Source organism: Mercurialis annua, linkage group LG6 (genome assembly GCF_937616625.2).
Source record: "Mercurialis annua linkage group LG6, ddMerAnnu1.2, whole genome shotgun sequence".
In the NCBI taxonomy this organism is placed as follows: domain Eukaryota; kingdom Viridiplantae; phylum Streptophyta; class Magnoliopsida; order Malpighiales; family Euphorbiaceae; genus Mercurialis; species Mercurialis annua.
The window spans coordinates 41,317,541-41,335,567 of record NC_065575.1 but is presented as its reverse complement, the minus strand read 5'-3'; the positions used below and the strand labels follow the sequence as shown (position 1 = coordinate 41,335,567).

General features: G+C 34.6%; 1 protein-coding gene across 1 annotated transcript; it reads left to right on the top strand.

Moving 5' to 3' along the window:
* The first annotated feature begins 482 nt into the window (after positions 1 to 482).
* LOC126688195 (piezo-type mechanosensitive ion channel homolog) lies at positions 483 to 16,311 on the top strand. The gene is made up of 21 exons (XM_050382811.2): positions 483 to 840; positions 1,070 to 1,150; positions 2,124 to 2,283; positions 2,375 to 2,532; positions 3,942 to 4,098; positions 4,273 to 4,459; positions 5,453 to 5,568; positions 5,914 to 5,998; positions 6,429 to 6,644; positions 6,722 to 6,899; positions 7,696 to 7,824; positions 7,982 to 8,155; positions 8,275 to 8,508; positions 8,651 to 10,198; positions 10,407 to 12,892; positions 13,363 to 13,758; positions 13,965 to 14,123; positions 14,310 to 14,819; positions 15,378 to 15,522; positions 15,619 to 15,763; positions 15,858 to 16,311. The coding sequence occupies exons 1-21, from the start codon at positions 792 to 794 to the stop codon at positions 15,991 to 15,993; spliced, it is 7,449 nt and encodes a 2,482-aa protein (XP_050238768.1). The 5' UTR covers positions 483 to 791; the 3' UTR covers positions 15,994 to 16,311.
* Positions 16,312 to 18,027: the final 1,716 nt, after the last annotated feature.

Sequence of the window (18,027 nt, the reverse complement as noted above, 5' to 3'; positions counted from 1 at the left end):
AAATAGTATTAAGTAAAGAATCAACCCGGTCTTCAACCTATAAATCAAATTTAAATAATTTAGTTTCAGAAATTTTGATCAATTAAAGATAAAATTCATCATTTTTAAGTTATTTAAAAATAATATGAACAAATTCACCGATCGAAATGATCTAATTTTATATTTAATTAATCTAAAAGTAGGAAATATTATTTTAATTGACTGAACAATAAAAATATTGTTCTTACTTGATCAAAATAGTTGAGAGTGAGTTATTTGATTCCGAATCAAAAATTTAAAAACTGGATTGACCTTCTGCTTTACAAATATCCATTATGAATAACATTTTTGTAAGTGTTGGTTTAACTTTAAAAAAAAATAACATTTTAAAATTTAAAAATAGATTATAACATTAAATTATACATATCTCTCAAATGTAAAACATTTTATAACATCTATCTGGAAAACAAGATATTTGTATGTTAATTAAGTTCACATTTATAATTAGGACGATTAATAAGAGTTTAATTATTATAGGAGCAGAGTAAGCAAAAAGCCTGGCGCCTCTCTTAATCCTGTTGTTTTTTCTCATAAAGCAAGCAAAAGCAAATCGATACCAAATACGAAAGTGAAGCAAACCGTCCACCGGTTTCGACTTCCTTTCGTAAACCAAAAAATCAATCAATTCTTTCAATTCGATTTCGCCGGCGGCGCAGAGCAAGTTCGTAGATCGGTTAATTCCGATTAGGAAGTGATATTTACAGTGATGAGACTAAAAAAGTCAACATTATTTTGTTGTTTGAGCTAAAACAATGGCCAATTTTCTTGTCGGATTTGTTTTGCCGTTACTTCTCCTTATAGGTAATACTGCTCTTCATTTTTTGTTTATGCTTAGTTTAATAATCTGAGGAACCCTGTTAATTTGAATTTTACTGTTAATTAGCTTAATTACATGCTTCTATATGATAGTTTTTAGTTATAAGCTTCAACTGCTCGTTTGTAATTTTAATTTCCGATTTCCTTTTGAATTTGCACATTGTAATTCTGATGATTTTAATTTATTATTATGTTTTTTATTTAATTGTTGCAGCTGCTTTGATAAATTGGAGTTTGATTTCGTTTGTTGATTTAATAGCTTTTCTTCTCATTCAGTATGCTGCGCCAAAATCAGGTTTGTAACCCAGCAGTTTTACTAATTTTTTTTTTTTTCAGTTCATTACATTTATATTTATTTAATCATCAGCAATTTTATGCAATGTTCGTGCTGCTTTAAAATCAAAGCATGTGAATAAATTTGAATCCTTTCGCTCTCCAAATTCTTCTTTGCTGATTAAGATTTGGATTTTTTTCTAAGACAATGCTTCGTTTGATTGTGTCATTGTAGGGGAGTTACTTAACCTGCAATGCAGTTTCTATTAGCAAAATAAATTTATTGCTCGTAAATGAAAGATTATGACACACTTGATGGGGTTTATCCTTTTTTATAGTTATGTATTGTGAACACTATTGGGACCATAAAGCTCCCTGCATTTTGTCATTTGTTAGTTTTGACATAGAAGTCGGTTCTCATGAGAAGTATCTATATACTCCCTCCGTCCCAATAGAGTTGTCCACTTTGAGAAATTTTTTTGTCCCAAAACTCTTGTCCACTTTCAAAAAGTAATTAACTTTTACCCATAATTTTTCTATATTACCCCTATAAAAGATCCACTAATGAGTAAATTAGAAGTAAATAATAAGTGGACCCTATATTAAATAGGGGTAGGATAAGAAAAGTAAGAAAAAGTTTACAAAATCTATAAACAATAATTGCTTTTCTTAAACTGTGTGATAAAGGCAAAGTGGACAATTCTATTGGGACGGAGGGAGTATATTATATATTCTTGGTAGCTATATTTCATTTGTACTATTGTCACGGCACTCAAAAGATGGTGGTGACTGTAAAGGGCTTGATTTTTCTTTTCATTTAACAATTTATTGATGCCAGTCATAGCGACCGATCATAGATTGCAGTTTTTTTGTAGAAAAGAGATTTAAGAAGATATTCTACTATATGTGCATCTTTCTATTGAACAAATAGTTGTTATATGACTGATGATATCTTTAATTTTTATCCTGCTAATATACTTTTATTTTTGTTTTAGGTTTTCGTTTCCGAAGGCGATTTGTGTTATTGTGGCCTGTTATATTGTTTTCCCTTATTGTTATTCTTTCCCAGCTTGTATATATTATTATATGGTCCATTAAGGGAAATAAATGGAGTGAAGCAAATGCTTGGTGGGCACATCTAATTGGTTTTATGGTGTAAGATCTGATTTCATTTTCTAATGTTATTATTTTATCTATTTACTGAAATTTCATTTTGCTGACTCTTTCTTATGGTGCGACTGTACAGAGTTGAGTCCTGGCGATCGCCGTCTGTGATATATTTTTTGGTTATACAGCTGTTAGCACTTTTTGTTGCTTTAGTTGATGTATATGGGAATAGGTTTGGTCTATTTCCTTGGCAAGATTCTTGTTGGGGGCACTTTGTAACTATTCTTGAAAGGATAGGTTAGTAAGCAGTTCTCTACAGCTCCAAGTTCTTTTCTTACAATTATTTTTTACCTTTTTGTTGTTTTAATTCTATCAGACACTTGTGTGGCCCAAACAGACTCTTATATCTGAAACCATTCGCGTGGTTTTCTTTGTACATGAGATAAGTTTATATTTTCTAGAACTAGAATATGGACAAAGGGTTGTAATTTGGACATCCTGTTTGACGCAGATACACATAAATAGCTAATTTTAGTAATAAAGCTTAATTTGATGGGAGGGAACTTTATATGATGCTGAGGGAGATTCTCTACGTCACTTCTGGTTTTCTTTCCAATAGAAACAAAAGTATTATACTAATGCTCATAGGGCTCCGATTCCAAGAACTCAAATAATTCTTAAAGATTGAAATTATCAATGTTTATTTTCATTCTTTATTCAATCTTGCATTGGTTAGATAATGATGAGTTATCTTTGCATAAACTCCTGATCCTTGGTTACTATATTAATAAGCTTTTCTCAATCTTTTGTGAGGATTCTCCTTGCTCATTCCATTTTTTTCATTTGTAAACTTGTCTCCAGCAAATGTTGTCCTTCAGTTAACTTTACAGTAAATTACATAGTCAGATTTTTTTTTTGAGGAAGAGTCAGAAGTATTTTGAAAGTAAGATATGTATCAAATAATCAATTCGCCCAATAGTTCAAGCTGTTGGGTGAGGCTCCAACAATAATTTTATTATTTTAATGCACCCCGCACGCGAATGCGAACAAAAGCCCACCTCACCTTGTGCTCAAATATTAATTAACCAGACGAGGCCAAGGATCAAACTCTAGATCTTCAATTATAGAGGCTCTGATACCATGTCTAATAGCCAATTCACCAAATAGGTCAAGCTGTTAGGTGAGGCTCCAACAATAGTTTCAATATCTTAATAATATGCAAGAGTTCTGTACATGAGTTTTTAAGTTTTCTTATCATTTCTCAACACACATAAGATGTTTTAGGCTTATGCTAGTATGCCTACAGAGAAATGAAAATTCATGAGCGTGCTAGAAATTTTCTTTTTTAGGCATGTCTATAATGTGATTTCGTCTCGTTTTAATTCATAAGCATCTATCTTGTTTAAGTGTCCTATACTTAAGATGAGCTAAGTTTAGTCCTTTATGCTTGTTCATCTGCTGAGAATTATGTAATGGCTTTTGGCCATGTATTTGCTGATTCTTTTTTATGACCTGAATTTGTTTACTATAATAATTCATATTTAATTTTTTGTAATTTCCCTTTTTCCCCTCTGCCTGTTATTCTACATTTGGCTCAAATTCTACGTATTTAATGAAGTTTTATGCTCTCGATTTTAAGTTAATTAATACTAATAAAGATTATGAATATTAATTTTGGATTGCTTCTCTATTATGCTACATTAAAGGCTCTCATCTTAGGGTCGCATCCTGTTTGCTATTGCCTGCCATTCAGCTGGGTGTGGGAATCAGCAATCCCACGTGGCTTTCGCTGCCTTTTTTTATCGGTAGCTGTGCTGGTCTCGTAGATTGGTCACTGACAAGCAATTTTCTAGGGCTTTTCAGGTGATTCATTTTGTGTCCACTATAGATAATAACTTTCCATTGAACTTTCTATCTCTGTTACTGTTTGCACGCACGCAGACACACACATGATCCATTCTACATTATATGTTTGTTTTGATTGATTATTAGATGCTAATTCTGTCAGTGGCTAATTCTCGTTATAATGACTTGAAGGTGGTGGAGGCCTCTTCAGCTGTATGCAGGCTTTAACATAATCCTACTTTATGCGTATCAGCTTCCTGTAGAAGTCCCCAGTATATTTCACTGGATAGCTGATTTTGTTGGTCTCTTCAAAATATCTGAAAAGACGGAGTGGCCTGAAATTTGTTCTGGGATTTCCCTTGTATTATACTATATAATGGTATGTATGCCTTAGTTTACAATCCTAGGATCAGATAAAATGCTTGATATTCCATTTTTCTCAGAGGTTTTCCAAAATACTTTTATTTCTATCATGAAAAATGATTTTTCCTAACTGCAATATACTGTAAAAGTGTGTCAGAAGACCCTTTTTCGATATTTACACAAAGCATTTGTTGTTAAATGAATGCATGGCTATAAGCCATTGGAGTTCTTACACTTTGTGAAACACCTAGCTGTAAAGGCAATAAGTGTGCCAAATATAGCGACTAATGGTATTGTTGAAATAACATCGATCACAAAGCCCTTACTACACTAGAAGACTATGTTTGACAATGTTCAAAATGCTCAAAGATATCTATTTAAAGGCAGTAAGGCAACAGTATTTGTAGATGGAGAGAGCTAAAGTTCTATAACAAATTTTGAGTACAGTTGCTTTATTTTGTCCTTTTCTGGTTTTAAAGGAAGAAGCCTTCCGTGTTCTTTATGGCTGGCGTGCTTCTGTGTTTTTGTTTTCTTCTTTTTTCTAAGGATATTTTATTTATAGCAATTCAGGTGCCACAGTATTTCTTCACGGCAGCTTTATACCTTTATAGGTTGCATTTTCTTTACTAAAAAGAGCTTTGCAATAGTATTTGGGACCTTTCTTGGGTTAGCCATCTCTCCAGGAGATTAGATTACAAAGATTGCTTAGCAGCACTTTGCTGAGGATGTGGACGATGTGGTGATCTCTTATACATTATTTGATTTTGTAGAGCTAGCAAATCAAATGCTTGCTTCATAAATAACTTCCATCATCAATTATTTAATAATATCTCTTTTGTGTTTTTGTATTTGAAATTATATGTTTTTAAGCGAATTTGTGTGGAAAGTGCTTATCCATATGAAATATGCTTTGTGCTTATCAAATTGTTCAAATGTTAATGAGCTAGTCTTTTGTCAAATTTATATCATTCCGTGGTATTACCTTTGAACTTTTTTCTCCTTGATGCAGCTGTCTTTTGTTAAATGTGATTTGGAGGAAATGAATTTTATTATGTCTATGAGAAAAAGTAACTTGACTGAGCAGCTTCTCCCCTTGAGGCATTCGTTTTTCATTCGTGAATCTCGGTAATTCTTGGAACAGTAACTGATCTGGTTGATCGCGCAACTTATAAACTCTTTAATTAACTTTATTCTTTCCTCGCAACGTTATTTCCATTCACCAATCTGTGACACTATCACTTATAGTAGCATTTTATTTGTTTTAGAAGTCAATTCAAAGTCAAATGATAACTCTCTACTTTTCAAATGGAACACTATAGCCACCTACTTTTCTGTGACACTTTGTATCTATGCACTTTTCGGTTAACTGATTAATAACCTACTTAAATGTATGGAGGATAAATATTTAGCTAGATGTAGAATTTATGTTTTCTATTTGTTCGCCAGCTAAACATTATAATTAATTTGCAGATCGGGTGTCAGGCATACCAATGTTTTATTAAGGAGAGCAGTTTTTCGGACCTTTAGTATCAACTTTTTCACGTACGGTTTTCCGGTACATATTCATAAACTACATGTTATCACCTTCTTAATAGACTACCCCATATCATTGTTATGATATAGTTATTAAAAAGTAAAAATGATTACGCTTTAAGACCCTTAAGAGGGTGCTGACTGAAACCTAGTATATTTGCAACTTCCTTAAGTGTAACAAAAATGAAATAGATTATTAAATTTCAAATTCGTGAGTAGTTCATTTCTTGTTGCTTCCATCAGCGGGGTTTGACACATCGTATTAAATTCTTCGTGTAATGTGTAATGCAGCCAAACTTATTAGTGATTTTTTTAACTCGTTTGCCTAATTTGCATAAGCTATTTTTTTTATAATGTGTTGTGAAGTTAAGGATGTTACTAAATTTCAAATTTTATTCAGATTTGAATTTATCTGTATTAAATGCTTTCCCTTGTGTTTCTTTGTTTGATAGGTCTCCTTGTTTGCTCTTTCCTACTGGAGTTTTCATTTTTCCAGTCTATGCGCATTTGGGTTGCTTGCATATGTAGGCTACATTGTATTTGCCTTCCCATCTGTATTTCGTATGCACCGGTTAAATGGGTTGCTTCTTGTCTTCATTCTCTTTTGGGCAGTCGGCACATATATCTTCAATCTAGCTTTTTCACTCCTGACCAGGAAGCTTGGGAAGGTTTGGTCTCTTCAAAATGAATGTTATTATTATATTGATGACGAGATAGTTTAGCGTCATTTATTGATTTCATGCAGGATATGAAAATCTGGGAGATGGTTGGATTGTGGCATTATCCCATTCCTGGATTCTTTTTGCTTGCACAATTTTGTCTTGGCGTTTTGGTTGCTTTGGGTAATCTTGTGAACAACTCCGTATTCCTCTATGTGTCTGATGAGAGTAATCAACCTTCAAATGCAACCTCCAAAGAAGAAGGTAATGAAATGAACTCTTCAACAGTGCGTAACCATCTAGTTACAAGGATTAATGGCTGATTATGTCGTATTGCAATGCTTATATATATATATATATATATATATATATATATATATATATTGTAGTTTTCTTTTTAACTGTCATTAGTGCCTTCCATCTTGTTGTTTAAATGGGGATGGTAATCCCCACCTGCTCTTTTTAAGGCCATGTTTACTAATTCATAATAGGATGACCATGGAAGTTTTCTTCAACGCTCTGTAATGAAGTCTGTTTTCTAGTTCTTGTAGAACAATCATTCCACCCACTTTGCTATAAATTGAGTTTGGTTCTCTTTAGGACTTTATTGATGCTACTGTTTCCATTTTTAGCATTTGTTTGTTTCATTGTTCCCTTGCACCTAAAGGTGAATTATGGTGCACCAGTCGGTTCAATAAATCCACAAATTAATTGCTTTTCGACCTTCATTATTAAAGTTCCAAACTTTTTGGAGTAAATATTTCATTTTCTGTATATACGTCAGCTTATGAAACGAAGAAGATTTGCACGTGTATTCTCTCATCATGATGCTAAGTCAGATATCTCTGTGATTTGCTGTATTTGAGTTCTCATTGTTTTTTTTTTTTTCATATTTATCTCTGAATTTTCTGATCAATCTACCATTTTCCTTTAATGTTTTTTTATTAAATATCCACTCTTTGGAAAAAAAAAATATGCCTCAATTTTAAGCTAGTAATAATAACTTACAAGAAGAACACTTCCATCTATGAAATTGTGTCATCGTGTTCTTCTATTACAGTGGAAGAAGATACCAAGGTGTTGATTGTGGCTACTATTGCATGGGGACTGCGGAAATGTTCTCGGGCTATTATGCTAGCACTTATATTCCTCATTGCCATGAAACCTGGTTTTGTGCATGCTATTTACAGTAAGCTTTATAATCAAAATTTCTATACTGATTTACTCTTTGTGCTACCTTTAGATCTTTGTTCATCAATTAAGAGTTCATTTCAGCAACCAAGCATGTGTAGTTTTGTCATGAATTTGTCCGATTTTGCTAATTGGGTTTCTGACTTATTCTTCAGTGATATGTTTCTTGATATATCTTTTGAGCCACGACATCAGCAGAAAGATTCGCCAATCCATGATTCTTCTATGTGAAGTTCACTTTGCACTGTTATACATTCTTCAGATTGATCTAATCTCCCAAACTTTGGAGGAAAGAAGTTCTTCAACTATAGAAGTTCTGTTACAGCTTGGTAAGCATTTCTTTAAGTGATTCAAATTGAAAAATTACCTTTTATTTTCTTATTGAACAGGAACGACCCTCTCGATTGAGACAAATACAAATGAAATATTTTGGTTGGAATTGGTGCAGGTCTTCTCAAAGAATATAGTTTTTGGGAATTCTTGGAAATTGCCCTGCTTGCATGCTTCTGTGCCATTCATAACCATGGTTTTGAGGTGTTATTTTCATTCTCAGCAATTGTGCAGCACACACCAAGCCCTCCTATGGGATTTAGCATCTTGAAAGCCGGTCTAAATAAATCAGTCTTGTTGTCAGTGTATGCCTCCTCAACTGCCAAATACAGCCATGATAATCATTCTTATGGTAAAAATTCATCTGTTTCTCATTGCCAATTTTAGACCTGCAATTTAGCTGCACTGTTCAGGAGAATCTCCTTTGATCTCTAAACTTTCTAATCCCCTTGAAGTTCTTTGACACACCCTTATTTTGTCTTTTCTGCTTACAGAGAGTAGAATAGCAGCATTCCTCAGTGCAGTTGGGCAGAAATTTTTATCCATGTATCGATCATGTGGAACCTACATTGCTTTCCTAACTATTCTTCTTGCAGTATACTTGGTAACACCCAATTACGTATCATTTGGGTATATATTGCTGCTCCTCGTTTGGATAATTGGAAGGCAACTTGTTGAGAAAACAAAAAGGCGTTTATGGTTTCCTTTAAAAGCATATGCAATCATGGTTTTTGTCACCATCTATAGCTTGAGCAGTTTCCCCTACTTTGAGATGTGGCTGTCCAGGTTCATAGATCTGTATGTTTATTTGGGTTACAATTCAGGGGCTTCATTCCTGCAAAATGTTTGGGAGTCTCTGGCTATCTTGATTGTGATGCAACTTTACAGCTACGAGAGGAGACAGAGCAAGTATAACAGGTCCAGTGATCCTGATGCATTGGATTCTGGGGTATTTGGGTTCTTCAAAAGGTTTCTGATTTGGCACAGTCAGAAGATCTTGTTTATTGCATTATTCTATGCGTCTTTGTCTCCAGTTAGTGCATTTGGTTTTGTCTATTTACTTGGCCTCATAATGTGTTCAACTTTATCAAAAACTTCTCGTGTACCATCCAAATCATTCCTGTTGTATACCGGGATTATAGTGGCATCAGAGTATCTATTCCAAATGTGTGGTAGACAAGCTGGAATGTTTCCTGGGCAAAAGTACTCCAAGCTTTCCCTTTTCTTGGGTTTCCGTGCATACAAGCCAGGTTTTTGGGGTCTAGAGTCAGGACTGAGAGGAAAAGTGCTAGTAATTGCTGCTTGCACTCTTCAGTACAATGTATTCCGTTGGTTGGAAAAGATGCCAATTACTATTCCAGATATAGGAAGGTGGGAAGAGCCTTGTCCATTGTTTGTCTCAGATGAAGATACTATTACAAATGGTTCTGTAACCAATGATGACAATAAGGCAACATCAGACTATAGTGTGCCATCCATGAAAAAGGGAACTGCTACAGCTACAGGCATTTTCTCTCTCCCCTCTAGTCTTACTCGAGCACCTAATACTTACAATAAAACAGATAGTTCTGCAAGTGGTGGGACCAGAATTTTTTCATTTGGATATATTTGGGGAAGCACCAAGGAGAGTCATAAGTGGAATAAGAAGAGGATTCTTACATTGAGAAATGAAAGATTTGATACACAGAAGGCTCTTCTAAAAATATATTTGAAGTTCTGGATGGAGAATATGTTTAACCTCTTCGGCCTTGAAATAAATATGATTGCATTGCTTCTGGCCAGCTTTACTTTGTTGAATGCCATCTCTCTTCTATGTGTTGCGTTGCTTGTTGCTTGTATTCTTGTAAACCGTCGCATCACACGGAAGTTGTGGCCCATGGTTGTGACCTTGTTTGCATCCATTCTCATCCTAGAGTACTTTGCCCTATGGAGGACCATCTCTCCTTTGTATCAAAATGCCTCAAGTGATACTGACATAGTTTGTCATGACTGCTGGAACAACTCAACTCTTTATTTTCAGTATTGCAAGAACTGCTGGCTGGGTATTCATTCTTTCTTCATTATATGCCTATTTAATAGGAATCCTGAAGCATCTTTAAATTGGATTCATGGTACCCTATACTCCTATTGAAGTTGGCAGAAATACAAAATAGCCCAGTAAATTGGTCAACTTCTCATAGTTTGCATATCTAATTGCTTTCCTTGTGTCATCATGGGCTCAACTAATCCCAACGCACATATTTTCTGCAGGGCTTACTGTGGATGATTCGCGTGTACTTGCCAACTATTTTGTCATCTTTATGCTTGCATGTTTCAAATTGCGTGCAGATCGTTTGTCTAGTTTTTCAGGCTCTTCAACATACCGCCAGATGATGTCTCAGCGTAAAAATACATTTGTTTGGAAGGATCTCTCATTTGAAACTAAAAGCATGTGGACTTTTCTTGACTACATGAGACTTTACTGCTATTGCCATCTATTGGATCTTGTGCTTTGCTTGATATTGATTACGGGAACCCTTGAGTATGATATTCTGCACCTTGGTTATCTTGCATTTGCTCTGGTTTTCTTTCGGATGAGACTTGTAATATTGAAAAAGAAGAACAAGATCTTCAGGCTCTTACGCATATATAACTTTGCTGTCATTGTTCTATCTCTTGCCTATCAATCTCCTTATGTGGGTGTTAGTGCTGGGAATTGTGAGACAACCGGTTACATATATGAGATGATTGGATTTTATAAGTATGACTACGGGTTTCGAATTACTGCAAGATCTGCACTTGTTGAGATTATCATATTTATGTTGGTCTCACTGCAGTCTTATATGTTCTCCTCCAGCGAATTTGATTATGTTTCACGATATCTTGAAGCAGAGCAAATTGGAGCCATTGTCCGCGAGCAAGAGAAGAAAGCTGCCTGGAAAACTGCACAATTGCAACATATTCGCGAAACTGAGGAGAAAAAACGCCACCGTAACTCGCAAGTAGAGAAGATGAAGTCTGAGATGTTAAACTTACAAATTCAGCTTCACGACATTAATTTAACTACTACTGCTGATGACTCTTCTCCTGACAGAGAAGGTCTAAGGAAAAGGAAAAGTACTTATCCTACTTCTAGAAGGCATTCTTCTAGCCCGGAGATGGATGAAGGAAATCTTAGGAAACAGGAGCCGCTAATTAATGAGGATTCAGAATTTTCATTTGAAAGGATCAAGTCTCCATTTAATTTGATTGCAGAAAATCTGGAAAGAGAAATGTCTCCTAAGTTTTCTTCAGAGTCTCCCATTTGTGAGATCACCGAAATCAGAGAGGAATCAACTGATAGCATACATTTTGATTCTGGAAAAAAAGAAACCCAGTCAAAAGAAAATGCTTTGAAATCTGCAGTACAGCTGATAGGAGATGGTGTTACCCAGGTGCAGTCTATTGGAAATCAAGCAGTTAACAACCTTGTGAGCTTCTTGAACATACCAGAAGATTCCGATTCAAGTGAGCACTTATCGTCAGAGAATGAGGTATATGATGAGATAGATAGCCAAAAGAATAAGCATATACATTTGGACCGTTCCTCTTCCCTGCAGTCTGATATGAGTTCTGATGCTACAAGTCTGCAGATAGGAAGAATCTTTCGACATATATGGTCCCAAATGCGGTCTAACACTGATGTTGTGTGTTATTGTTGTTTTGTTTTTGCATTTCTTTGGAACTTTAGTTTGCTCTCTATGGTGTATCTTGTGGCTCTCTTCTTATATGCTTTATGTGTCAACACCGGCCCAAGTTACATCTTCTGGGTTATCATGCTGATTTACACTGAAGTATACATTTTGGTTGAGTATCTGTACCAAATTATCATTCAACACTGTGGGTTGACATTTAATTTGGTCCTCCTTCGCGACCTAGGATTTCCTTTACATAAAATCAGCTCATCCTTTGTCATCAGTTCATTGCCTCTGTTCCTTGTCTACTTATTTACCCTCTTACAGAGTTCTATAGCTGCAAAAGATGGTGAATGGATGCCATTCGTGGACAGGAAATTTTTCAGAAGAAATTCTCTGCTCGGAGAAGAGGTTCATCTAAATTATAGTTGGAGTGAGAAGGCAGAGGAACTGCTACATATAATGACAAGTATGGTAAAGTTGATAGTCAGAAGCATTTTTAGGTACTGGGAATCACTCACGCAGGGAGCAGAATCTCCTCCATATTTTGTCCAGGTGTCAATGGATGTGTGTCTGTGGCCAGAAGATGGAATTCAGCCAGAGAGGATTGAATCTGGAATAAACCAATTGCTTAAAATTATTCATGATGACAGATGCAAAGAAAAGAACCTGGATGGTTGTCCTTTTGCTAGTAGGATTCATGTCCAGAGCATTGAAAGAAGTGAAGAGAACCCAAATATGGCCTTGGTTGTTTTGGAGGTGGTCTATGCCTCCCCTTTGACAAACTGCACATCAGCAGAATGGTACAAGTCACTGACTCCGACAGCTGATGTAGCAAAGGAGATTCTTAAAGCTAAAGAAGAGGGGTTTGTTGAAGAAATCGGGTTTCCATACCCTATTGTCTCTGTCATTGGGGGAGGTAAAAGAGAAATTGATCTGTATGCCTATGTATTTGGTGCAGATTTGAGTGTGTTCTTCCTAGTCGCAATGTTCTACCAATCTGTGATTAAACATAAAAGTGAATTTCTAGATGTTTCTCAACTTGAAGATCAGTTTCCAAAGCAGTTCGTATTTATCTTAATAGTAAGTTTTTCGCTACCTTGTTTTGTTATTTAATCGCAACTATTATTTAAAACTGGAAAGTAATGATTAAGCATAGAGTGGATGAAGAATATGACTGGGTCAATGCATGCTGATCACTTATAATATCCATGTCTTGATCATATGCTTAATTTGTTTGCATAAGAACTGTAAGCCTATAACATTGATCTTGATTCAAAGTTCAATGTCGAAAAGCCCCATCTCAGATTTTGGAGCCTCCCTTGAGCCTCTAAAGGGCAGATTTGTGCGCTTCAAATGACATTGACCATTTTTAAATGTATTTGGTACTCACGATAGATTTCATTAAAGCAAGAAGAGAAAGAGAGAGAGAGAGAAACTTTGTATCATTTTTTAATAGCCTGGCTTGCTAAGATGTGGTAGCAGAATTTTGATCTCCTGAGTGCCCATGGCTTTCCTATTTCTCTTGGTTTCTAACTGTTTTCTATATGCAGATAATCTTTTTCTTAATTGTCGTGGATCGTATAATTTACCTCTGTTCCTTCGCCACTGGAAAAGTTATCTTCTATATTTTCAACCTCATCCTATTCACATACTCGGTCACTATATATGCTTGGCAATCGGAACCTTCCCAAAAACAAACTATAGGGCTAGCTCTTCGTGCTATATTTCTCGCAAAAGCAATCTCTCTAGCACTGCAGGCTATTCAAATCCGATATGGGATTCCTCATAAAAGCACATTGTATCAGCAGTTTCTGACTAGCCAAGTAACCCGTATTAATTATTTAGGCTATAGACTCTATCGAGCTCTACCGTTCCTTTATGAATTGCGGTGTGTGCTGGACTGGTCATGTACAACTACATCTTTGACTATGTATGATTGGCTGAAGGTAAATTGAGAACATTTTAGTTAGCATTGTAGCATTGTTTTTATCTTATTTTGCATGGACTGGCAGTGGCATGGCAATAGATTAATTACAAAGCAAAATCTGTCTAGTCGAAATTGTTGTGTCTTGTATTGGACTTCAATTTCTTAGAAGTTTATTTCACATACTGCAAGTTCATTTATACTGATACACATAGCCTTTTCTTTCAGCTGGAGGATATACATGCAAGTCTTTACCTGGTTAAATGCGATAACGTCTTGAATAGAGCTACACACATACCAGGAGAGAGACAAACAAAATGGACCAAGTGTTGCAATGGGATATGCCTCTTCTTCATATTGATCTGTGTTATTTGGGCTCCTATGCTGGTAGATACTTGCGATACACAATTAATTTTTACTATGATACATGTAGTTTAGTGATTTCATAAATGGTTATCATAGTAAGTAGATCTCCAAAGGGTTCTGTTACATGCATATGTGCACATTTTTGTACTGCAATGTGTTAACAATTAATGCTTCTTATGTTCCACAAAATGTTTTATCTCCTTGCAGATATACAGCAGTGGTAACCCAACAAATATTGCAAACCCTATTAAAGATGTAAGTGTGCAGCTTGATATCAAGACAGTGGGTGGAAGGTTAACACTGTATCAAACTACTCTTTGTGAAAAATTCCCATGGGAGAAAGTCAACTCTGATATTGATCTAGATCCCCATCATTATTTGGATATGTATAATAAAATTGACATTCAGCTGATATGTTGCCAAGGAGACGCAAGTACATTATGGCTTGTCCCTGATGTGGTTCAGACGAGATTTATACAGTCCCTTGACTGGGATTTGGATATGGATATTCTTTTCATTTGGGTCCTATCCAGGGATAGGCCAAAGGGCAAGGAAGTTGTGAAATATGAGAAACCTGTTGATCCTATAGATCTTCCAAATCGAACAGACATCCAAAAAGTTCTGAATGGCTCTACAAAGAGCTTTAGGATACATAATCTTTATCCAAGATACTTGCGTGTAACCGGTTCAGGTGATGTCAGACCTTTGGAGCAAGAGGTATCTACACTCTTATCTATGTACTTTTCTTCATTTGCTTAGAAGCTAGACCTTCTCTCCTCTGTCTGTGTGTCCAATTTGCATCTTTTAGCATTAACTTACTCACTGCGTCTTGTATGATGGTTTGCTGTTCTGTTATTTGTTTCTGTTATAAGAATTAATTCTGGCAATATCTGGTGTTGCCCCTGAAAATAATTGCTAGAGTCTTTTTAACACTTCAAGTTAGATGATTTCTTTAACAAAGATATCCGAAGGGCATTTTAATGCCATTTGTTAGTAATTTATTGGCAAATTGATTTGATGTGGAATTAGTGCGTTATGGTTGGTTTTATGAGGCTTATCATACTGCAGGCTGTAGAGTACGGTCTCCTTTTACTAGCAAAATGCATATTTGGTCTTTAAATCTATGACCCCTAGGTCACAACGTCTTACAATAATTGCCATGGGTCACCCTCAGACGACAGTGCCATGCAAGATAAATAGCGTTTTTCCTAGGAGTGAATTTGGAGGCTTTATTTCTTTTGTTTGAAAACTCTACTTAAACTTCTGTATTTGCAGGAAAGTTCAGTCAGTGCGGATCTTGTAATGAATCGTCAAGATTTTAGTTGGTGGTCATTTCATGATATCAATAAATCAGATGTGAGAGGCTGTGGAGGTTTAACAGGACCTATGGCCATCATAATGTCCGAAGAGACTCCTCCTCGTAAGTTTAGAAAACATTCCTATGACATAAATGTAGTATGCTAGCGGCATGAATTTTGTGTGACGAATAATGTAACTGCTTATATTGGCGTTTCAGAGGGTATTCTAGGCGACACAATCAGCAAGTTCAGCATATGGGGTCTATATATAACCTTTGTGCTTGCAGTAGGCCGTTTTATCAGACTTCAGTGCTCAGACTTAAGAATGAGAATACCATATGAGAATCTACCATCTTGCGACAGGTGAAACATAGAGCTGGGTTCCTCCATTTTTTTGCGTACAATGATGCATTATCACAGCACAATATACTGAATAAAATTGGAATGCATGATGTAGGTTGATAGCGATTTGCGAGGATATATATGCAGCTAGAGCAGAAGGTGAACTTGGAGTTGAAGAAGTACTTTACTGGACACTTGTAAAGATATACAGATCACCTCACATGCTGCTCGAATACACTAAACCGGATTAGTTCAAAACAAACGTTTGATCCACCGAAATTTAACAATATGTCGTCTTTGGTTATTCGTTTTGCAGCCGTAAGAAATTATGAAACTTCAGTTGCACGGTTTTCTGAGGAGAGTTTGCAATTTTTTAATTTGCAATGGAGCTGCTGATTAATGTTGTAATTTAGACTGATAACTGTTTTTTGCCTTGTAGTTGTACATAATAGTCTTGGTTAAACACAACCATACACAACTTTTTTAGTGAAATGAAAATCTTATCTAACAAAATTCACACACTAAAAATATGTAATGAATTTTTCTTAGTTGCAATCTCTTAGAATTAATATTTTTTTCCTTCTCTTTTGTTAGGATAATCCACTTTCTTTTGTTTGGATATATGTAAGCAGACAAAAGAGTGGATGTGGACATGGACTTTGCTCAAATTTCTGCAGATTTATATGTATCGAGAGATCAAGTCTCAGATAAAATCTTTCAAAAAAAAGAAAAAAGTCTCAGATAACAACTATACACTACTCATCAACCGCAAATGCAATCCAATGTTTTCAGGGCAAAGGAGTTAAAACCAAAAAAAGCATAAAAATAAATCCTTTAAATGAGGGCTTTAGATTTTGTGTTATGGAATTATAAAAGTGTTGTGTTGCTTGTGTATCTATTTGTATTAACATTTATTTAGCTCATCCGCCAGGCGGCCAGACACGTTTAACAAATAGTGTTAAAATTTTAAATATGAGTATGATACGTTCGTTTAACAGATTAACACGTTGATCTTTATATATATATATAGCTCATTTGGTCCATTTATTAAGAAATAGTCACGAAAACATGCTTAACACGTTTATATAGAAACCAGTTTAATTATTTTTTCTTAAAAAAAATATAATATGCATATAAATACACACTATTAGATAAATAGTGTTATAAATAAATATAGTAATAGCATATCACAAACTTTTAAAACAAATCTATATCTATTAATGAAAGAGTGGGATCTAAAAGTTACTATCTCCGTTTCAATAGAATTATCTATTTTTATATTATCACACAGTTTAAAGAAATATAATTGATACTATAAATTTCTACAAATATTTTTCCTTTTATGTTTATCCTTATTTAATATAGTCATAAAAATCTCATTTACTTATAGATAGTAATAAATACTAACTCATTAGCACGTTTTAAATAGGGACAATATGAAATAATTAGTTTTAAAGATTGTTACTCCCTTAGGTTAGTGGAGGATCTACCCTTAGAATAGGATAGGCAATAGGCTCTAACCGGGACTGATTTTTTTTAATAGGTGTAAATTTTTTAAAAATGAAAATAATTTTTTTAAAAATTTAGGTCTAAATAGACGTTAAACTCGGATTATCAGAAATTATAGATGAATTAGAAATTAAATCCGACCTGAAATAGTTTCTAAATCCGCCACAGCCTCCGGTTCATAATATTTATCGCATTTTGCTTCTTCTTTTTTGGTACAAAGTATGTGAGGTGTCCTGAACGCAGTGACGAATCTGGTAAGGGTCCAAGGGGGTCACTCGGCCCCCTGAAATTTAACAAAAAATTAAGAGTTACTTAGGTTGTTTAAATCTTTCCTTTCCAACGTGTTTTTCCAGTTTTTTTTGGTTGTTCATTATATTTTGGGTGTTTACTTTTTAGTAATAAAGATAATGACAATAGTGAGTCACTATTAGTGACCATCTCATAGCCATAATCCACTTATATAATTCAAAAAAAAAATGAATAATATTATGGGTACACGGACTAGAAAATATATTTTTAAATATTTTATGATCTTTTTAAAATATACATATTTCAACGCTAAAAATTATTCTTAAATAATTAATAAAATATTTCTAATTAAATGTAGTCAACAATGTCCATATAGATAAATAAAAATATTTTGACAATTAGTAAATTATTTTGATCACAACAAAAAGAATCAAACTTTTGATATACTTACATTAGAAATAAAATCAAAAAATATTTGTTAATTAGTAATAATTTAAAGATAAAGATCATGTTATACTAGTCAAGCT